At 35.0% G+C, this 22,665-nt stretch overlaps 1 protein-coding gene across 1 annotated transcript in view; it reads right to left on the reverse strand.

Annotated features, from left to right (window-relative positions):
• The window catches only part of LOC139483511 (ankyrin repeat domain-containing protein 17-like), an 81,489-nt gene extending 63,355 nt beyond the window's left edge, over positions 1-18,134 (reverse strand). The window contains exons 1-2 of the mRNA XM_071267532.1: positions 17,998-18,134; positions 7,796-7,870 (exon numbers count right to left, since the gene is read on the reverse strand). Coding sequence (XP_071123633.1) covers positions 7,796-7,805 — 10 coding nt within the window. The 5' untranslated portion in view covers positions 7,806-7,870; positions 17,998-18,134. The remainder of the gene's footprint in view (positions 1-7,795; positions 7,871-17,997) is intronic.
• Positions 18,135-22,665: the final 4,531 nt, after the last annotated feature.

Here is a 22,665-nt window from a genome sequence, read left to right on the forward strand (position 1 = left end):
GGGCCAGTTATAAATCAGACATCAGAACCTAAGTTGACTGTTGCTGTATTGGGCCAGTTATAAATCAGACATTAGAACCTAAGTTGACTGTTGCTGTATTGGGCCAGTTATAAATCAGACATCAGAACCTAAGTTGACTGTTGCTGTATTGGGCCAGTTATAAATCAGACATCAGAACCAAAGTTGACTGTTGCTGTATTGGGCCAGTTATAAATCAGACATCAGAATCTAAGTTGACTGTTGCTGTATTGGGCTAGTTATAAATCAGACATCAGAACCAAAGTTGACTGTTGCTGTATTGGGCCAGTTATAAATCAGACATCAGAACCTAAGTTGACTTTTGCTGTATTGGGCCAGTTATAAATCAGACATCAGAACCTAATTTGGCTGTTGCTGTATTGGGCCAGTTATAAATCAGACATCAGAACCTAAGTTGACTGTTGCTGTATTGGGCCAGTTATAAATCAGACATCAGAACCTAAGTTGACTGTTGCTGTATTGGGCCAGTTATAAATCAGACATCAGAACCTAAGTTGACTGTTGCTGTATTGGGCCAGTTATAAATCAGACATTAGAACCTAAGTTGACTGTTGCTGTATTGGGCCAGTTATAAATCAGACATCAGAATCTAAGTTGACTGTTGCTGTATTGGGCTAGTTATAAATCAGACATCAGAACCAAAGTTGACTGTTGCTGTATTGGGCCAGTTATAAATCAGACATCAGAACCTAAGTTGGCTTTTGCTGTATTGGGCCAGTTATAAATCAGACATCAGAACCTAAGTTGACTGTTGCTGTATTGGGCCAGTTAAAAATCAGACATCAGAACCTAAGTTGACTGTTGCTGTATTGGGCCAGTTAAAAATCAGACATCAGAACCTAAGTTGACTGTTTCTATATTGGGCCAGTTATAAATCAGACATCAGAACCTAAGTTGACTGTTGCTGTATTGGGCCAGTTATAAATCAGACATCAGAACCTAAGTTGACTGTTGCTGTATTGGGCCAGTTATAAATCAGACATCAGAACCTAAGTTGACTGTTGCTGTATTGGGCCAGTTATAAATCAGACATCAGAACCTAAGTTGACTGTTGCTGTATTGGGCCAGTTATAAATCAGACATCAGAACCTAAGTTGACTGTTGCTGTATTGGGCCAGTTATAAATCAGACATCAGAACCTAAGTTGACTGTTGCTGTATTGGGCCAGTTATAAATCAGACATCAGAACCAAAGTTGACTGTTGCTGTATTGGGCCAGTTATAAATCAGACATCAGAATCTAAGTTGACTGTTGCTGTATTGGGCTAGTTATAAATCAGACATCAGAACCAAAGTTGACTGTTGCTGTATTGGGCCAGTTATAAATCAGACATCAGAACCTAAGTTGACTTTTGCTGTATTGGGCCAGTTAAAATCAGACCCTAAGTTGGCTGTTGCTGTATTGGGCCAGTTATAAATCAGACATCAGAACCTAAGTTGACTGTTGCTGTATTGGGCCAGTTATAAATCAGACATCAGAACCTAAGTTGACTGTTGCTGTATTGGGCCAGTTATAAATCAGACATCAGAACCTAAGTTGACTGTTGCTGTATTGGGCCAGTTATAAATCAGACATTAGAACCTAAGTTGACTGTTGCTGTATTGGGCCAGTTATAAATCAGACATCAGAATCTAAGTTGACTGTTGCTGTATTGGGCTAGTTATAAATCAGACATCAGAACCAAAGTTGACTGTTGCTGTATTGGGCCAGTTATAAATCAGACATCAGAACCTAAGTTGGCTTTTGCTGTATTGGGCCAGTTATAAATCAGACATCAGAACCTAAGTTGACTGTTGCTGTATTGGGCCAGTTAAAAATCAGACATCAGAACCTAAGTTGACTGTTGCTGTATTGGGCCAGTTAAAAATCAGACATCAGAACCTAAGTTGACTGTTTCTGTATTGGGCCAGTTATAAATCAGACATCAGAACCTAAGTTGACTGTTGCTGTATTGGGCCAGTTATAAATCAGACATCAGAACCTAAGTTGACTGTTGCTGTATTGGGCCAGTTATAAATCAGACATCAGAACCTAAGTTGACTGTTGCTGTATTGGGCCAGTTATAAATCAGACATCAGAACCTAAGTTGACTGTTGCTGTATTGGGCCAGTTATAAATCAGACATCAGAACCTAAGTTGACTGTTGCTGTATTGGGCCAGTTATAAATCAGACATCAGAACCTAAGTTGGCTTTTGCTGTATTGGGCCAGTTATAAATCAGACATCAGAACCTAAGTTGGCTGTTGCTGTATTTGGCCAGTTATAAATCAGACATCAGAACCTAAGTTGGCTGTTGCTGTATTGGGCCAGTTATAAATCAGACATCAGAACCTAAGTTGACTGTTGCTGTATTGGGCCAGTTATAAATCAGACATCAGAACCTAAGTTGACTGTTGCTGTATTGGGCCAGTTATAAATCAGACATCAGAACCTAAGTTGACTGTTGCTGTATTGGGCCAGTTATAAATCAGACATCAGAATCTAAGTTGACTGTTGCTGTATTGGGCCAGTTATAAATCAGACATCAGAACCTAAGTTGACTGTTGCTGTATTGGGCCAGTTATAAATCAGACATCAGAACCTAAGTTGACTGTTGCTGTATTGGGCCAGTTATAAATCAGACATCAGAACCTAAGTTGGCTGTTGCTGTATTGGGCCAGTTATAAATCAGACATCAGAACCTAAGTTGACTGTTGCTGTATTGGGCTAGTTATAAATCAGACATCAGAACCAAAGTTGACTGTTGCTGTATTGGGCCAGTTATAAATCAGACATCAGAACCTAAGTTGACTGTTGCTGTATTGGGCCAGTTATAAATCAGACATCAGAACCTAAGTTGGCTGTTGCTGTATTGGGCCAGTTATAAATCAGACATCAGAACCTAAGTTGGCTGTTGCTGTATTGGGCCAGTTATAAATCAGACATCAGAACCTAAGTTGGCTTTTGCTGTATTGGGCCAGTTATAAATCAGACATCAGAACCTAAGTTGACTGTTGCTGTATTGGGCTAGTTATAAATCAGACATCAGAACCTAAGTTGACTGTTGCTGTATTGGGCCAGTTAAAAATCAGACATCAGAACCTAAGTTGACTGTTTCTGTATTGGGCCAGTTATAAATCAGACATCAGAACCTAAGTTGACTGTTGCTGTATTGGGCCAGTTATAAATCAGACATCAGAACCTAAGTTGACTGTTTCTGTATTGGGCCAGTTATAAATCATACATCAGAACCTAAGTTGACTGTTGCTGTATTGGGCCAGTTATAAATCAGACTGTTGCTGTATTGGGCCAGTTATAAATCAGACATCAGAATCTAAGTTGACTGTTGCTGTATTGGGCTAGTTATAAATCAGACATCAGAACCAAAGTTGACTGTTGCTGTATTGGGCCAGTTATAAATCAGACATCAGAACCAAAGTTGACTGTTGCTGTATTGGGCCAGTTATAAATCAGACATCAGAACCTAAGTTGACTGTTGCTGTATTGGGCCAGTTATAAATCAGACATCAGAACCTAAGTTGGCTGTTGCTGTATTGGGCCAGTTATAAATCAGACATCAGAACCTAAGTTGACTGTTGCTGTATTGGGCCAGTTATAAATCAGACATCAGAACCTAAGTTGACTGTTGCTGTATTGGGCCAGTTATAAATCAGACATCAGAACCTAAGTTGACTGTTGCTGTATTGGGCCAGTTATAAATCAGACATCAGAACCTAAGTTGACTGTTGCTGTATTGGGCCAGTTATAAATCAGACGTTAGAACCTAAGTTGACTGTTGCTGTATTGGGCCAGTTATAAATCAGACATCAGAACCTAAGTTGACTGTTGCTGTATTGGGCCAGTTATAAATCAGACATCAGAACCAAAGTTGACTGTTGCTGTATTGGGCCAGTTATAAATCAGACATCAGAATCTAAGTTGACTGTTGCTGTATTGGGCTAGTTATAAATCAGACATCAGAACCAAAGCTGACTGTTGCTGTATTGGGCCAGTTATAAATCAGACATCAGAACCTAAGTTGACTTTTGCTGTATTGGGCCAGTTATAAATCAGACATCAGAACCTAAGTTGGCTGTTGCTGTATTGGGCCAGTTATAAATCAGACATCAGAACCTAAGTTGACTGTTGCTGTATTGGGCCAGTTATAAATCAGACATCAGAACCTAAGTTGACTGTTGCTGTATTGGGCCAGTTACAAATCAGACATCAGAACCTAAGTTGACTGTTGCTGTATTGGGCCAGTTACAAATCAGACATTAGAACCTAAGTTGACTGTTGCTGTATTGGGCCAGTTATAAATCAGACATCAGAATCTAAGTTGACTGTTGCTGTATTGGGCCAGTTATAAATCAGACATCAGAACCAAAGTTGACTGTTGCTGTATTGGGCCAGTTATAAATCAGACATCAGAACCTAAGTTGGCTTTTGCTGTATTGGGCCAGTTATAAATCAGACATCAGAACCTAAGTTGACTGTTGCTGTATTGGGCTAGTTATAAATCAGACATCAGAACCTAAGTTGACTGTTGCTGTATTGGGCCAGTTAAAAATCAGACATCAGAACCTAAGTTGACTGTTTCTGTATTGGGCCAGTTATAAATCAGACATCAGAACCTAAGTTGACTGTTGCTGTATTGGGCCAGTTATAAATCAGACATCAGAACCTAAGTTGACTGTTTCTGTATTGGGCCAGTTAAAAATCAGACATCAGAACCTAAGTTGACTGTTTCTGTATTGGGCCAGTTATAAATCAGACATCAGAACCTAAGTTGACTGTTGCTGTATTGGGCCAGTTATAAATCAGACATCAGAACCTAAGTTGACTGTTTCTGTATTGGGCCAGTTATAAATCATACATCAGAACCTAAGTTGACTGTTGCTGTATTGGGCCAGTTATAAATCAGACTGTTGCTGTATTGGGCCAGTTATAAATCAGACATCAGAATCTAAGTTGACTGTTGCTGTATTGGGCTAGTTATAAATCAGACATCAGAACCAAAGTTGACTGTTGCTGTATTGGGCCAGTTATAAATCAGACATCAGAACCAAAGTTGACTGTTGCTGTATTGGGCCAGTTATAAATCAGACATCAGAACCTAAGTTGACTGTTGCTGTATTGGGCCAGTTATAAATCAGACATCAGAACCTAAGTTGGCTGTTGCTGTATTGGGCCAGTTATAAATCAGACATCAGAACCTAAGTTGACTGTTGCTGTATTGGGCCAGTTATAAATCAGACATCAGAACCTAAGTTGACTGTTGCTGTATTGGGCCAGTTATAAATCAGACATCAGAACCTAAGTTGACTGTTGCTGTATTGGGCCAGTTATAAATCAGACATCAGAACCTAAGTTGACTGTTGCTGTATTGGGCCAGTTATAAATCAGACGTTAGAACCTAAGTTGACTGTTGCTGTATTGGGCCAGTTATAAATCAGACATCAGAACCTAAGTTGACTGTTGCTGTATTGGGCCAGTTATAAATCAGACATCAGAACCAAAGTTGACTGTTGCTGTATTGGGCCAGTTATAAATCAGACATCAGAATCTAAGTTGACTGTTGCTGTATTGGGCTAGTTATAAATCAGACATCAGAACCAAAGCTGACTGTTGCTGTATTGGGCCAGTTATAAATCAGACATCAGAACCTAAGTTGACTTTTGCTGTATTGGGCCAGTTATAAATCAGACATCAGAACCTAAGTTGGCTGTTGCTGTATTGGGCCAGTTATAAATCAGACATCAGAACCTAAGTTGACTGTTGCTGTATTGGGCCAGTTATAAATCAGACATCAGAACCTAAGTTGACTGTTGCTGTATTGGGCCAGTTACAAATCAGACATCAGAACCTAAGTTGACTGTTGCTGTATTGGGCCAGTTATAAATCAGACATTAGAACCTAAGTTGACTGTTGCTGTATTGGGCCAGTTATAAATCAGACATCAGAATCTAAGTTGACTGTTGCTGTATTGGGCCAGTTATAAATCAGACATCAGAACCAAAGTTGACTGTTGCTGTATTGGGCCAGTTATAAATCAGACATCAGAACCTAAGTTGGCTTTTGCTGTATTGGGCCAGTTATAAATCAGACATCAGAACCTAAGTTGACTGTTGCTGTATTGGGCTAGTTATAAATCAGACATCAGAACCTAAGTTGACTGTTGCTGTATTGGGCCAGTTAAAAATCAGACATCAGAACCTAAGTTGACTGTTTCTGTATTGGGCCAGTTATAAATCAGACATCAGAACCTAAGTTGACTGTTGCTGTATTGGGCCAGTTATAAATCAGACATCAGAACCTAAGTTGACTGTTTCTGTATTGGGCCAGTTATAAATCATACATCAGAACCTAAGTTGACTGTTGCTGTATTGGGCCAGTTATAAATCAGACATCAGTATCTAAGTTGACTGTTGCTGTATTGAGCTAGTTATAAATCAGACATCAGAACCTAAGTTGACTGTTGCTGTATTGGGCCAGTTATAAATCAGACATCAGAACCTAAGTTGACTGTTGCTGTATTGGGCCAGTTATAAATCAGACATCAGAATCTAAGTTGACTGTTGCTGTATTGGGCTAGTTATAAATCAGACATCAGAACCAAAGTTGACTGTTGCTGTATTGGACCAGTTATAAATCAGACATCAGAACCTAAGTTGACTGTTGCTGTATTGGGCCAGTTATAAATCAGACATCAGAACCTAAGTTGGCTTTTGCTGTATTGGGCCAGTTATAAATCAGACATCAGAACCTAAGTTGGCTGTTGCTGTATTGGGCCAGTTATAAATCAGACATCAGAACCTAAGTTGGCTGTTGCTGTATTGGGCCAGTTATAAATCAGACATCAGAACCTAAGTTGGCTGTTGCTGTATTGGGCCAGTTATAAATCAGACATCAGAACCTAAGTTGACTGTTGCTGTATTGGGCCAGTTATAAATCAGACATCAGAACCTAAGTTGACTGTTGCTGTATTGGGCCAGTTATAAATCAGACATCAGAACCTAAGTTGACTGTTGCTGTATTGGGCCAGTTATAAATCAGACATCAGAACCTAAGTTGACTGTTGCTGTATTGGGCCAGTTATAAATCAGACATTAGAACCTAAGTTGACTGTTGCTGTATTGGGCCAGTTATAAATCAGACATCAGAATCTAAGTTGACTGTTGCTGTATTGGGCTAGTTATAAATCAGACATCAGAACCAAAGTTGACTGTTGCTGTATTGGGCCAGTTATAAATCAGACATCAGAACCTAAGTTGACTGTTGCTGTATTGGGCCAGTTATAAATCAGATGTTAACTGTATTGTTGTATTGTTTTTTATTTTACTTTTTGGAAATGTAACATAAATAGGATCTTGCAATGTAGGAAGTCTGACATTACTTGTTGGATTTTGATGAAAAAGATCGTCATGTTGATTGTCAGCAAAATATTAGTTTTTTAGTAAGTGACAATCAAATATTTGTGTACTGAGGACATGCCCCTTTGTTAAAACCATGCCTTTTAAAGCGGACTGAATTTACTGCATGGGTTTTACTCAGGCTTATAGGAATCCGGTTGTAAACAGGTAATTTTTGGGAATTCCCTGGGTTTTTAAAGTCCCAGCAGGTGTCTCAGGTCAGAGTTGTGAAATTCTCGGGTCACACTCCCAGGATACGGGCCAGTTGACAAGTATGTAGATATATATTAACAATAGGTGATGAATTTGTGATCAAAGAAATTTTAGCTACCATTTTAACTTTTGTAATAAATTTACAGTCTTACCTTCCTCCATTGAAATCTATTACTACTTTAAAATAACCATCAAAATTGTTCTCCATTGGTTGGTGCACATTTCGGCTGAAAAATTACATCATTTTATCACAACTTTTAATATTCTAAGTTACACACATGTTGCTAACTGTCATAGGCGGATCCTTCCTAGGGGAAGGGGGAGTGTTTGTGCAGTGTGTCTTCATAATTACCCACTTAAATACATCATAAAAGGCTTTAAATAAAAAGTTAATGAAAGTTACATACCAGTACACAATCAAGGCTTAATCATGTTAAAATAGATATTGCTTAATCAGTAAAATAGTAACTTATGAAAATAAATTGACAGCAAAGCACCTAAAGACAATACAATATTTCCATGTATACCAGTGTAAGGGTGGTAATTTTTGGGAATTCCCTGGGTTTTTAAAGTCCCAGCAGGTGTCTCAGGTCAAAATGTGTCCTTAAAATGTGTCCTTTTATTTAATTGTCCATAAACATTGTCCATAAACCCTTGTTTTCCCCCTTTTTCCCCCTATTTCCTTAACCGTTTAAGACATAGCCCTCCCCAAAGCCAATCCTAACAATCCCTTTGTGGTATGAAAACCTCACGCATGACTTAATGAAAAAAATGTAGTTTTTGGAAATATTAAGACGTCTATCAACACCGGACAGCGTTCACGCCGCCAAAAACAACATTCATACCCATTGCTCTAAAAAAAAAAAAAATTTGAACTTGTAGGTCTGTAAATAGAACCATTTCAAAATTGAAATGTCACTTTTTTAGGCAATTTCTCGTGGGGCAACTGATTTTGTAAGAGTTCAACTCTACGTACAACAGTAAATGATACATGCATCTCTTCGTTAAAGTATTCACCACAGCATAGCATTCTCTGATTTTCAATATTTTGATCAGTTGAATAAGAAAATTGAGATTTAGAAATGTACATTCCGTTTGAAGCGGTGAGAATTACTCCACTCAAGCACAACCGGAAAATCCTCTCACGGTTTTCATTGCAGAACCAAATGTTCTGCGTGTGTAGATTACCAGCCGTGTTAGTTGTTCTATAAATAATATTTCACTCAGTGGTTAGAATTTTGTTGCCAAAGTTAACTGGACCGTAATTAATAAACAATCAACACAGAGTATATGAAAAATAAGTAAATTGTTGCAGCCATCATAAAAACATATATATTTTCCATGTGATCCCATTAGTTAAAATAATTTTAATCCTTATACCATATTTCTGTTTATATAATTATTACATAAAAATTATAAATAATTTGAGGTTTTCAAATTTCCATTTATTCATTTGTCATATTATTAATTGAGTCTTTAATTGTTTTAACACCCAGTCTCCCATAAAACCATGCAAAACAGTCCACAAGGGGGGTCATCAGATTCGATTGAAACTTTGTGTGCTTAAACATCATTATGAAAGAAGTTCAAATGAAAAATATTTCATCTGGTTCCCATGTCTTTCAGCTTGGAGATGCTGTAATGTACCGGGAACCAGTTTTCCCATGTTTGAGGCAGTATTTTTCTATGAAATAGACCAATTTCAACACCCTGAAACTTATAAATGCGAAAAATAACGAGATAGAGAATGATGATTTATTGAATAATCAAGTGTTAAAGCTTTAGAAACTCATGAGTACATACATTTTTCAAGAAAAGGTTTGTGGATTATTACAAGGGAGATAATCCAGTAAAAAATATTTTCAGAAAATCATAAAAAGTACATATTTTAAAAGCTATCCAGCCTTTGGTCCATTAAAAATATTAAGATAACTCACTTTCTTTTATCAATTGGAATACTTAATTATGCATTTTAGCTAATACACTTGCTGGGGTCTCTTTCAAGTACATTGTAAAATTCTTCTCAAAAAATGCCTAAATTTACATTTTCTCTCTATAAATCAATGAATTTAAACTAGTATTTTGTGGATAATTTTGGGAATGTAAGTGTTTCTTCTTCAAAAGCAGTACAATAATTGACAAATTAATTCAAAGTAACAATGACAATAGTTCAATTACAATTTATGGTGCCATATATATTGAATTTATCTGGTACAAAGGGAGATAATCTTGTAAAAATGATTTAAAAAAAACCCTTAAAATAACTTTTTTCAAACTTACCAATTCTCAGTACATTAAACATAAAAGTATATATCTATTTGGTTATATTAAGAGACATAGTTATTAACGCATTCAAGCATATACGATGGCTGGGCTCTTGTATAAGTACTTTCTAAAATTCTCCTTGAATACATGTAATATTCAAATTTGCCTTTCTCTGAAATCAATGAAATTAATATATCAATCCGTATACAATTTTGTGAATGTATTTTTTTCTTTTTTCTAAACCATTATTATACCTAACAATGTTAAACTAACAATGAAGACAATTATACAATCAACATAAATAATGCCATAAATATTGATTATTTATGGTACAAAGGGAGGTAATTCTGAGAAAAATGCATTTTCAAAAATCTAAAGAGAAAAAAAAAATTAGTGTAAGCGGGATACGGGAATCTGACAAAACAATAAGCGAGATCCGGGATCAGAACCCCCCAATGAGACCCCCTTTATGTACTATTCTGTTGAAAAATGTAAAACTTTGCAATTGTTAATTGATAACAAACATTTATAGAATAACAATCTGTATATCCATATATCCATATAGTTTCAAAGAATATTTTTAAAAGAAAAGAGAAATAATTTAACAAGGTGTAAATACCTAAAAAAAAATACAGTCAAATTAGCATTGATTTTTATATGACCAATTGGATAATACAAAGAAATCCTAAATTATATAAACAGACTTCTAAACTAATGTGTGCTGTCATATTTTACTAGAGTTAACTCATCATTATAAAACAATCTAATGTATTTAAATGTTTCTTTTTATCAAATAATTATAAAACATTTTTGTCTTGCTTTTAAAAGTTGACATCTTTAGATTGAAGTTTTCAAGATACTAGGCAAAAATTAAAAAAAAAAGGTTAAAAATCGTCATTATAAGGCTATATATAAGTCGTCTGACAATTTGAGCCCTGCAGACCTTTTTGTAGTCCTTTGTTTTTTGCCCCTATAGTTTCTATACACCTATTACAGTTTATCCCATTTTAAAATAATACGCAAACACGCAAATAAATGTTTAAAATCGCCATTGAAGGACAATAACACCAATAGGAAGTAAACTGTCAAGATAAGCCAATGAATTGTTTTTACATCTTGTCATGCTGATAATTTATATCGATACTGCACTATTTATGTTGCAAAAGTGAGATATAGCGATCCTATATTCTTTTGTTGGTTGCAGCGGCGTCAACATTTAGTTCTTTAGGTTTTTTTTAACGCAAACAACTTTATCAAAACTTAGATTTTATGAAATTTGGACAGAGCTTGTTAATGTTAAGTTTTTTTTATGGTTAAGAGATAATGTCTGAAGCAAACTCCAGAAATACTTTATATATTTTTATGTCAAAGTTACACTTTTACACTGACACGAACAATCAGAGCCTTCATAACGAGGTCTTTTCATGCAGTTTTTTTCCACCTTGCTTATATAAAATGCTTCATTGAGTGCAGCCTGATACGACCGGAGATGTCGAACATTAAACAGTTGGGGCATTTTGGACACATTACTCATACTTGATACTGTCTGAATTTGGATTGAAATCAAATTTTTGACATAAAATATATAATTCTGAAACAAAATAAATGTGGTCTAAGATCTAACAATTCTATTGTGCAATACTGTGCAATTGAATTCGAAAGAAGTAGATTCAGTAAGACCCCTTTTTGGCCCCAAAATATAGCAGTTTTACAAAATTGTTAAAATGTAAACTTTTGTTATTTATTTGAAAAAAAGAATGCTTCTGCTACATAAATATGGGCAGTTTTTGACAATACAATGCACATATATTGTGTACTAGCATCACTAAGTCATGCTAAATTAATGAAATTTTCACAATTTGACCATTTTAGTTAAATTTCAGACGGTTTCCATCTAAAATGAAAATGGCCGCATTCGTGTTCATTCATAATATTGAAATGTTAGTTGTATTCGATGATAATACATAACATATATAAAGGTTGAGGATGAACACGGATGCGGCCACTTTCATTTTTGACAAAAACCATCTGAAAAGTGACGTTTTTTGGCATATTTGATAGATTTTTCATATTTAAGCTTGAATCAATCAGAGCGTCTTTAATGACTAAATCAGTTAACATCGTTTATTTAAACTAATTGAATCAATTTAAATAGACACTTAAGTGTTTAAAACGTGTCCAAAATCTTTCGTTCGATGAAACTGAAATGTGAGGCCAAAATCATACCTTACCGGACCTACTCCTTTGTAAAATTTTGGAAAAACAATATGAATCCCTTTAATGAATTGGAAAAATACCCCCCCTTTTTTTACCTTTTTGAAACCCCCTTGGAGCAACAACCCCACAACACAATCCCAGCCTCTCCTTTGTGCAACGGAATCTTGTAGTACTTTCCAGAGAGATCCATACACTTTAGCACAAGTTATTGTCTACAAACCAGAAAAATGCTTTTTTTGTCCCTATTTGATCCTCATTCCTCCATATTTGAGATATTAATCCCAAACTCTATCCTAGCCTTCCCTATGTTATACGGAACCTTGTGGTACAATCTCAGAGAGATCCATTCACTAACACACAAGTTATTGTCTGGAAACTATAAAAATGCTAGTTTTTGGTCCCTTTTAGGCCCTTTATTCCTAAATTGTTGACCCTTATATAATAACCCCTAAAATGAATCCCAACCTTCTACTTGTAATATTAAACATTGTGGTACAAATTCAGAGCAATAGAAATACTAATACACAAGTAATTATCCTGAAACTAGAAAAATGCTTGTTTTTGGCCCCTTTGTGGCCCCTTATTCCTAAATGGTTGGGACCATCATCCCTAAAATCGAGTCCATCCTTCCTTTTGTGGTATTGAACTTTTTTTTTAATTTATAGAGATCCATTCACTTAAAAATAAATGTGTTTGTTTTTTTGCAGATGTGGTACAATGTATTATAATAGGTTCTTTTTAATTTTTTGAAGAAATTTTACATTTTTCTTGGGCCTTTCAAACAACAGCCATTATTTAACAAATCTTCATTGTTTTCTTAGTTATTTTTTGGGAAATCTAACAAACTGACTAAAGAGACCTTCTATAAATTCAAAAATAATTGCAATATGAATAAAACAACCGATGTTCAATGTTCCCCCAACTTCTAATTGTTTGAACTGGTCTCATCTTCAGCCTTGACCATTTATCTTTAGAAAGCAATGGCAAAAATTCTAGATTAGATAACGATTAATTATACTAGATACTTTACAATACGAGAATAGATATTGGGTATATGTCAAGGATACAACATTTCATCTCAGAAGTTAACCAGCCAAAAAATTGTACACCCATTGGTTGCTTCACGATCTGCAACAAACTGGGAAACCCGACACCATGTAGTTACACAGCTACTTTTGCATAGGTACTATTTCTGTACTAAAAAAATGCAGTACTGGAAATTTACTTTTAATATTTAGTACTATTTCTTTACTTTAAAACTATTGTAATATTTATAGGTACTTGTAATTTACAGTACTTGCTTTGTACTAATTCAAATATAATTATTTGGGTACAGAATTGAAATAATACAATATTCCATGTTTGAAAATCATAACTTTAAGAGATTTGAAATAGAAAAACTTTCAAAATGCTGAAAATGTAACGGTAGTAACCAAAAATCTGTAGTACTTAAATTTCAAGTACAAATAAAGTACTGTAAAATACAGGTACCTACATATTACAATAATCTAGAGTAACAAAATAGTACTGAATTTTAAAAGTAGATTTCCAGTACTAAATTTTTTATTACAGAAATAGTACCTATGCAAAAGTAGCTGTGTAGCTCTATATGGCATAGGCTGTTATATAACCAAAGTTGCAATTTCATTTTTGTACACTATTCTGTTACAGTATAATTTTTAATTGCTTTGATTAATCTCACATTTTTGACGGTCACCATGAATAAGCAATTATAATATTATTACAAACATTAAGTTCTGAATTTGCAGTATTTTAAGTTTCTGCATTAAGCTAAAATTCTACGATTTTTTTGAAAATTTAACTATTACTCGATAGAACTGTTTTAGTGAATCGAAACGTATGTCTTCCCTGTAGAAGTCACTCTTGTAAAAAAAAACTGCAATTGTAATTAAATATATGGTGCGTGAGTGGAATTATGCATTGTTTCCAATAAATTTAACAATTTATGAGTCGAGGGGTTAGGACATGAGTAACATAATATATGGTACACTTAATTGGTCTAGTCATGATATAAAATTATTAAAGTATATAGTTTATAGGTGGGTATCTGAACAGTTTTTATAAGGAAAGCAAACTCCAGCAAAAACATCATTGGTGTACTCTAAGGTCTGATTGAAAAAATATATATGATTTGAGGTAGGAATATGAACATATTTCAAGCTATTTAACCATCAATTGTATGTAGGAGGCAGGGCATGACCCCCATGATGAACTGAAAGGCAATTAAGATTAAATATGGGTTACGGATTGTGTTCTGAACTTTTTAAAAAGATAAGTCTAAACAGTAACATCATTATATGAGGGGTGGAACATGACCACAGGGAAAACCCCTTAGCTGTACTGCAAAGGTCTTACCCGTTCTGTGGGCTATAAAATAAAATTGCTTACTACCACTCCATTTTAATTGTGATGTCTCGTAAGCAATCAGTACACTTTTCTTTCATATTGACATGTCAAGACAGAATGTTTTGTTTTAGGCTGACATATAGAATTACCTATTTGACCTTGGTCTTTCATTTGACCTTGAAGGTCAAATAACAAGGTCATTTTCCATGGTACACAACACATCATATTTAGGTGCTGACATTGTGTGTCAAGTATTAAAAATATCTTCAAGTAAGCATGGCAACGGAATAAAAATGGGTTATTTTCATATATTTTCCACAATAATCTGTGTATTTAATCATGAAAACTTATTTATCTTTTGACACTATCTCATGATATTTAGCATGAAGGTGTATTACAATAAGACAGTATGTCTCATAAAATGAAAACTGCCAGATGACCTTGACCTTTGACCTCAAGGTCAAAATATTTGATTTTTTTCCCCGTTTTTTTTTACCAGAGAACATATTTTTCTCTTACTTACTTTTAGTTATTTATTGGAAAGTAGAATGCTTCAAGTACATAAATATGGGCTGTTTTCGACAATACAATGCACATATATCGGGTACTAGCATCTTAAATTTTAGACGGTTTCCGTCTTGAATGAAAGTGGCCGCATTTGTGTTCATTCTTTCGGCGTTTTGCATTTGCGCCGATCTGCATTTCATTTGCGCCGACTTTTTCTTTCATTTGCGCCGATTTTTTTTTTCATTTGCGCCGATTTTTTTACAGGTAAATAACAGGTAAATTACAGGTGAAATGATATAAGAAGATGTGGTATGAGTGCCAATGAGACAACTCTCCATCTCAGTAATGTTATTTTCATTTATCATTAAAGACCTCTTCCGTTAGCCAGTTGCACATATGTTTTGAATTGTCAATCATAACATTTATATAACTGTTGTCTCCTGCATAAAATCAAGAAGTAAAAACCTAAGATAAAAGCACTTTGTTTATTCTAAAATGACGAATTAAAAATATATGTACAGCATTCAAATCCATTAAAACGGAATACATTCAAATCATAAATCTGTTCTTCCCGAGTATGTATAGGCAACACATCTAATATATTCCTTTCTTATGATTTCGTCTCTTCTATATTTGGCGTAATTGTCGATAACGAAGGCCATCTTTTCTTTGTCTGGCATACGTACTGGTGGGGGCATTTCTAGAGTTCGCATTTTCTCACAAGAAAGCTACTAAACCAAGAGTTCCAAATGGTGCAGTTGAAATCATCCCTTCGTTAATTTTATGGACGCCATCACGAATTGGTTGACCGTTATGGCATGTGTACTTGTACGTTGTCTAAGAATGTATGCCATTTGTCATCAGAAGGAGCGTCAGACAATGTCATCTGTGAAGCAGTCATCGATTTCATTTAGGGAAAGGAATGGTAACCCGAAACATTGGGATAGCCATTTGCCAATTGCAATGTCACTTGAGTTGTCTTTATACTCTGTGCTCAGTCAATGTAAAAGTATGAATTTACCTGTAACTTACCTGTAAATCCAATTAGCAAAAATATAAAATCGGCGCAAATGAAAAATTGAAATCGGCGCAAATGAAAGAATGAAAATTTTCAAAATCGGCGCAAATGTCATACGCCCCATTCTTTATATTGAAATGTAAATTGTATTTGATGATAATGCATAACATTTATAAAGGTTGAGGATGAACACGGATGCGTCCACTTTCATTTTTGACAAAAACCATCTGAAAAGTGACAATTTGTTTTGCATATTTGATAGATTTTTCATACTTAAGCTAGAATCAGAGCGTTTTTAGTGAGTAAATCAGTTTAATATTTCACATTAATAAATTAAATCAACTGACATAGACACTTAAGTGTACAAAATCTTTCGTTAGATGAACCTGAAATTTGAGGCCGAATTCAGCCCTTACCGGACATTCTCCTTTTACAGTGTCTTTAAAGTCACTCATATTCCCTCTTCAACGTATTTACTCTACTTTATTTGATTCCTTATCTTATTGTATTCCTTCCTCACCTCTGTGTCGTTATTATGCGTTATCTTTTTTGAAAGGATGTTTTTCCTTTTAATTTTATCTATGGTGTTCTATCCATTGGAAAGTTGCATCCCATGATATGAAAACCTGCAAAATAGCCCCCAAACAACTAACGATTGTCGCACGACTGTCGCACGACTCACTTGCGACAACCCAACGACAGTACAATACACTTCTTTTGTTCTGTACTGTACCCATTGTGGAACCATCGTGGAACCATCATGGACATGTCGTAGCTAATGTGACCACTCGAAACATTTTTTTGACATTTTGCACGAGTGCCACGGCAACTATTAAATAGATCTTCCACGACAAAAAATCGCAAGATCTGTTGTGACCGGGGCTAAAAAGAACTTGTTGACAACATATTTGTTGAATAGATCATTTTGTAACAAGTCAGTTTTCTCTAATTACAACAGCTTTAGAGATATTGGCCACCATGTTCTATATTGGAAATGATGGCCATGTTGGTATTTCCACTGATGCTATAGTTATAGCCTAAGATGCTATAAATCCGACAATTTTGACAATTGCACCTAATTAACATTCAAAGATTTGTATACATGAAACATGATAACAATTATCAAAAGAAATTCCAGTGTCAGTGCATATGGTTCTTAAGGGCATACGATACAGTTACAGGGGAGGTAATGACGTTGCTAACGGCAATGTACATAAATTTTTATCAGTTTTTCATTTAAAAATATAAAACTTAATTACTGGGGTGCTAATACATTTATCTAACCAAACATATTTTATTGCTTTAGTTGAAATTCAAAGTTCTTCATAATGAACGATATAAAAGGATCGAATACAGGAAAGTGTTTACAAATGTACAAATGTACAAGGCAATGTTACATGTATGTTATATATAATATGTTTTTCTTTATACCTTTGTTCAACTTCGGTGAAACCAGAATAAAATGATATTATTAAGTAAAAGGTAAAGCAAGATTTGATTATTAGGATCGCGTTGCTTCTGAACATAAACATGAGCGAGACCCCCAAAACATTTTCTATACTTGTGTTCCAGAAGGGTTTGTTTTTTTTCTAAAAAAAAAAAACAACAACTAGTAATTACGATGCGAAATATGTTCTAGTTACTTCCCTTTGGCCGATCGTTTGATATTCTCACGTAACTGATTTTGATTTGTGTTGACTCCACCTTTTAGTTTTAAAGTGAATTCTTTTTCCCAGTCATTACATTAGAATCCCGCCCTCTCCCGCATTTTTCGAACCCCTGTGGTATAGTGCGAGTGTGGTCTTGTACTGAATGTAGATAGATATTTCAAGAACAGATATCTGCGTGTGGTCGCAGGGTCATCTCTATCATGTCTATATAGAATAGTATAAGTATATATACTTATGTGTATTGATTTTTAATAATGTCTCAGGAAACTTGTACTTAGTTTATAGAGAATCAAGTATCTATCTAACATACCTTGCTTCTATTGAAGGTCCCAAAATAGAGGTTTGCTTGATATTAGCCAAAGTTTATCAGGAAGTTTGAAGTTAAGTTAACTTTAAACAAGGAAATAAATGACGATACTAGAATCTGTTCTGGCGGAGACTGTAATCGGCAGTACTCGGTTGAACCCGTTACTCTCCTTATGAGCACCCGATGAGTAGCGGATACACCCGAGGAATGACGAGGGCTCTCCTTCTATGAGGAACGGAATCGACCGAGGGATTGAAGAAGAGTAGCGTATTAACCCGAGTATTGCTGATTGTCGTTGTAGTATCTATCTGAGACTACTATTACTGTTATAGTAGTCTCAGTATCTATTGAATAGTATAATTATATACAAGGACAAACTGGACGGTCCAGCATTTTTTTTTTAAAAGGGGGTCGACCAAGGCTAAAGAGGAGGAAATGGGGATTCCAACAAAGTCTCAATTCAAAAGCAGACAGCGAAAAATTGGGTATTAACCTAAATCAATCTAATTAAAAAATCTCTCATCGCTCCTGTTTCTGATATGTCGCGTGGGCTCCCACGCGACATATCAGAAACAGGAGCGATGGGCTCCCACGCGACGTATCAGAAACAGGAGCGATGAGAGATCGGTTTTTAATTAGATTGAACCTAAATATATGTACAGCATGTAAAAATTTAGGCAAAAATGAATTTTAAGATTTACTGAAAAAAAAATCAAATCAACTTTTCAAAATGATTGGGAGAAAATGCAGGATTCTTTTTTTTTACAGAATCAAGGCAAATTGGACGCTTACTATTCATTCAAGAGGTCATTTGACTATGAACATTATTTAGATTTAAGGCACCCCCAAAAATATTTGTTAACAAAATACACTGAGATCCAGCAATCACTGTTTAAGAATAGAAACTGACAGACATGAACGATTTATCAATGTGTGTGGTAAATATGAAATATTACCTCGACATTAGAGGATATGTTTATATTGTAATTCAAATTCTATTGAAAATGAAATGCACTTTCTTCTGGAATGCCCTCTTTTCAATAACCTCAGAAGAGATATGACTGATTATATGAAGAAAAATACCCAGTTTAGTGAATCTTTATTTAATTCAAACAAAAATTTATCCTTTTACATGGATCATGAGTAATGAAGATAGCAATTTTTTGTTGTTTTTTTTTTTTGGTTTATATCTTTTTCAGATAAAGGCCTGCAACTTAGAAAATCAGAAAATTAATAAATAGATAGCAAAATTACCTCCCCTTGACCACTGACCCTTTCCTCATGCATTTGAACTATTATTTTATGCTTCTTTAATCACTCTGTAATGTTTATGTAATGTTGTTATTAATGTTATGGTCTTAAAAAGTAACATCACAATAATACTGAACTCCGAGGAAAATTCAAAACGGACAATCCCTAATCAAATGGCTAAATCAAAGGATGAAACACATCAAACGAATGGATATATAACAACTGTCATATTCCTGACTTGGTACAGGCATTTTTAAAAGTAGAATATGGTGGATTGAACCTGGGCCCTTTACTTTGAAAAGTAATAAAATATAGTAGTGTATTGTATTGTATTGTATTGTATTGCATTTGATCGTTAAAAATGGGGCTTCAACCCCCGGACCCCCGGCTTAACATCCGCCACTGAGGACATATAAATGTCTATGGTAATATTAAAGATCATTTAACTACTATTGCATCTGTTCCTACAGATAAACATGCTCAATAAAAAAAAAAAGATGAAGAAATATTTGAAATACTTGAGAGAAAAAAAATGACCGATCAGCTTCACACTCCTATAGTGCCTAGTTAATAAAATTTGAGACTTAAATCTGGTAAAAAGTCCCGTACTAGATAATATAAGCAACGAAGTACTTAAGTCATCTCGATCTCATATCAATACAATTTTATTTTTAATGCAGTATATTCCTTCAGACTTGTATATATTCCCAATCAGAATGGTAAAAAAGTTTTGTCTGTCCAATATATCAAGCAGAAGATAGAAAAAAATGAAAGTAACAGGAGAATTGCTGTGGTTAACCGATACGTAGTAGACGAAACGCAAATAGGCTGATTTCCAAACGGAATGCCCGTTTCGACCTAGACAATTATTGTTTTACACAAGTCATGCTGGGGACATGCAGTCGGCTATCTACTCGGAGTGCCAATGAGACAACGCTCCACCAGTCATAATGTATAAAAATCCGTTATACGGTTCAAAATACGAGCTTCAACACGGAGCCTTGCCTCACACCGAATATCAAGCTATAAAGGGCCGGCCCAAAAATGACTAGTGTAAAGCCATTAAAAAAGGGAAAACCAACGGTCTGATATATATATATATATATAAACAAGATACGAGAAACACTTAAGAACCACATCAGCAAACGACATACAACCATGGAACATCAGGTTCCCGACTAAGAACATGTGTGAAAAAATAATTAAGTGTGTTTAAACGTCTTGGATGTAAGACAATTTCAGAGACACAAACATAACCATGGAAAAAGAAGGTTATGTTATATGACCTCCTTGATTACACAGAATACCGCCAAAGAAAATAACGTACACAGAAAAATGAAAATAGTTTTGTAAAAAGGTATATGTACAACGCGTGGATACAGACATATCTATTTCAAAATAAATAGTTTAGAGTTAGGGTTAGTTCACGTTCAATTTTAAGATGACTTTATACCGAATAACTAATTTAACAAGTTCAGCTTTTTTGTAAATTGATTTTTTGTTCAAACTAAAATTTTCTGATTTGTTTTTCAGGGCCACGGTCCGCCTGCATTCTTAGATCTGTCTTCTTGCTGGGAAGTAAACATCTTTTGAAAAGATCAAGGACAACTCTAGTTTATATAATTCACTGACTTAGACTGTCCCTGTAACATGTGTAAAGAGTAATATCTGATTTTAATCAAATATTTGCATCTGTATAATAAAAGTATAAATCACACTTAATTGTGTACAAATAAGGAGTTTAATCTACATAAACACACTGGTCAGCTTTAATTTTAATTTAACCAAACTTTAACTCATTTTCATTAGCGGAGCGAGTTGCAAGTGTTAAGTCTAAATACAGTGGGATACTACTTATTTCTATTATCAAGGCGATTTGGTTGGGCGTAAAACCCATTTTCATTAGTGGGACGAGTTGGTAGGCCATTACATGCATCGGGATTAAACTCATGTTCATAAGTGGGGCAAGTCATATTCATATGTGGGGCGAGTTGGTCGGCCAATACATGCAGAGGGATTAAACTAATACGAAAGTTTTATTTTGAATCGGTTAGGGTTAGGGCTTTTAACCGAATATAAAATAACATAAACACAACATTAAAACATACAACATGAAGACAAGATAAGGATTAAACTCATATTCATTAGTGGGGCGAGTTGGTAGGCCTTTACATGCAGCGGGATTAAACTCATGTTCATACATGTCATAAGTGGGGGCGAGTTGGTAGGCCATTACATGTAGCGGGTTCATAAGTGGGGAGAGTTGGTAGGCCATTACATGAAGCGGGATTAAACTCATATTCATTAGTGGGGCGAGTTGATAGGCCATTAAATGCAGCGGGATTAAACTCATATTTAATATGTATACAGTTATTGGGCGGCGAGTTAAAGGCAAATAATTCTTATATCATTTGCATATCTATAAATACTTGAATTGGATTGGTCTAGTAGAGTTTTTCTCTTGGTTTACACTTCGATAAACCATGTTTCCGAAACTACTTTTGTAATCTATTCATGCGCGATACACATTCTTGCTTGGATTCTCTGCAAGTTGAGATTATAAAACAATTGCATAACAGTTGTTTATATTCTAATGCATATATAACCAAAAGAAAAGAAATAAAATAAATGCACTAAAGCTTCGAAAATGAATAAAAATAAAATTTAAATAAAATTCCGGGAAATTTCACGAATGATTTGACGAACTCACGTCATGGCAAAACACGACGTCATACGATTGAAAACTTTCAGACGGAAGATTATTTCGTTACTTGTACGCTTCAAATTCGGATAGTTTCTAATTAAAATGAAGTTTTTGAGGTAGGTGCTAGTTCATTTTAGATTCTGTTGCATTTATCAAACATTTAAGTTTTTATAGAAAGTCAAGATGGCGGCGTACTCATTAGTTACGGCACGCCATTGTGCTTCTGATGGTACATGTAGTAGCCATCAAAGTAATAATGTAAATTAATAATCGCGTATGTTTGGCCGAAGAATTATAAGGATTAAACACATTTTTTCTAGAGGTTATTGATGTGTAAACCGGGTCTCTAACTCACAAACTTGACATAAAAGTCCTTCGGACTTTTATTCAGTTTGTGAGTTAACCGCCCCGGTTTACACATCAATAACCTCTAGAAAAAATGTGTTTAATCCCATTTTTTCTAGAGGTTATTGATGTGTAAACCGGGTCTCTAACTCACAAACTTGACATAAAAGTCCTTCGGACTTTTATTCAGTTTGTGAGTTAACCGCCCCGGTTTACACATCAATAACCTCTAGAAAAAATGTGTTTAATCCTATAATACATGCAGCGGGATTTAACTCGTATTTGTTCGTGAGACCATGGAAGTATTATATTGACGTCAATATAATACTTCCATGGTGAGACGTAACGGCTCTCGAAATTTGTTTACCGCA

The sequence above is a fragment of the Mytilus edulis genome, chromosome 7 (assembly GCF_963676685.1).
Source record: "Mytilus edulis chromosome 7, xbMytEdul2.2, whole genome shotgun sequence".
Lineage (NCBI taxonomy): Eukaryota > Metazoa > Mollusca > Bivalvia > Mytilida > Mytilidae > Mytilus > Mytilus edulis.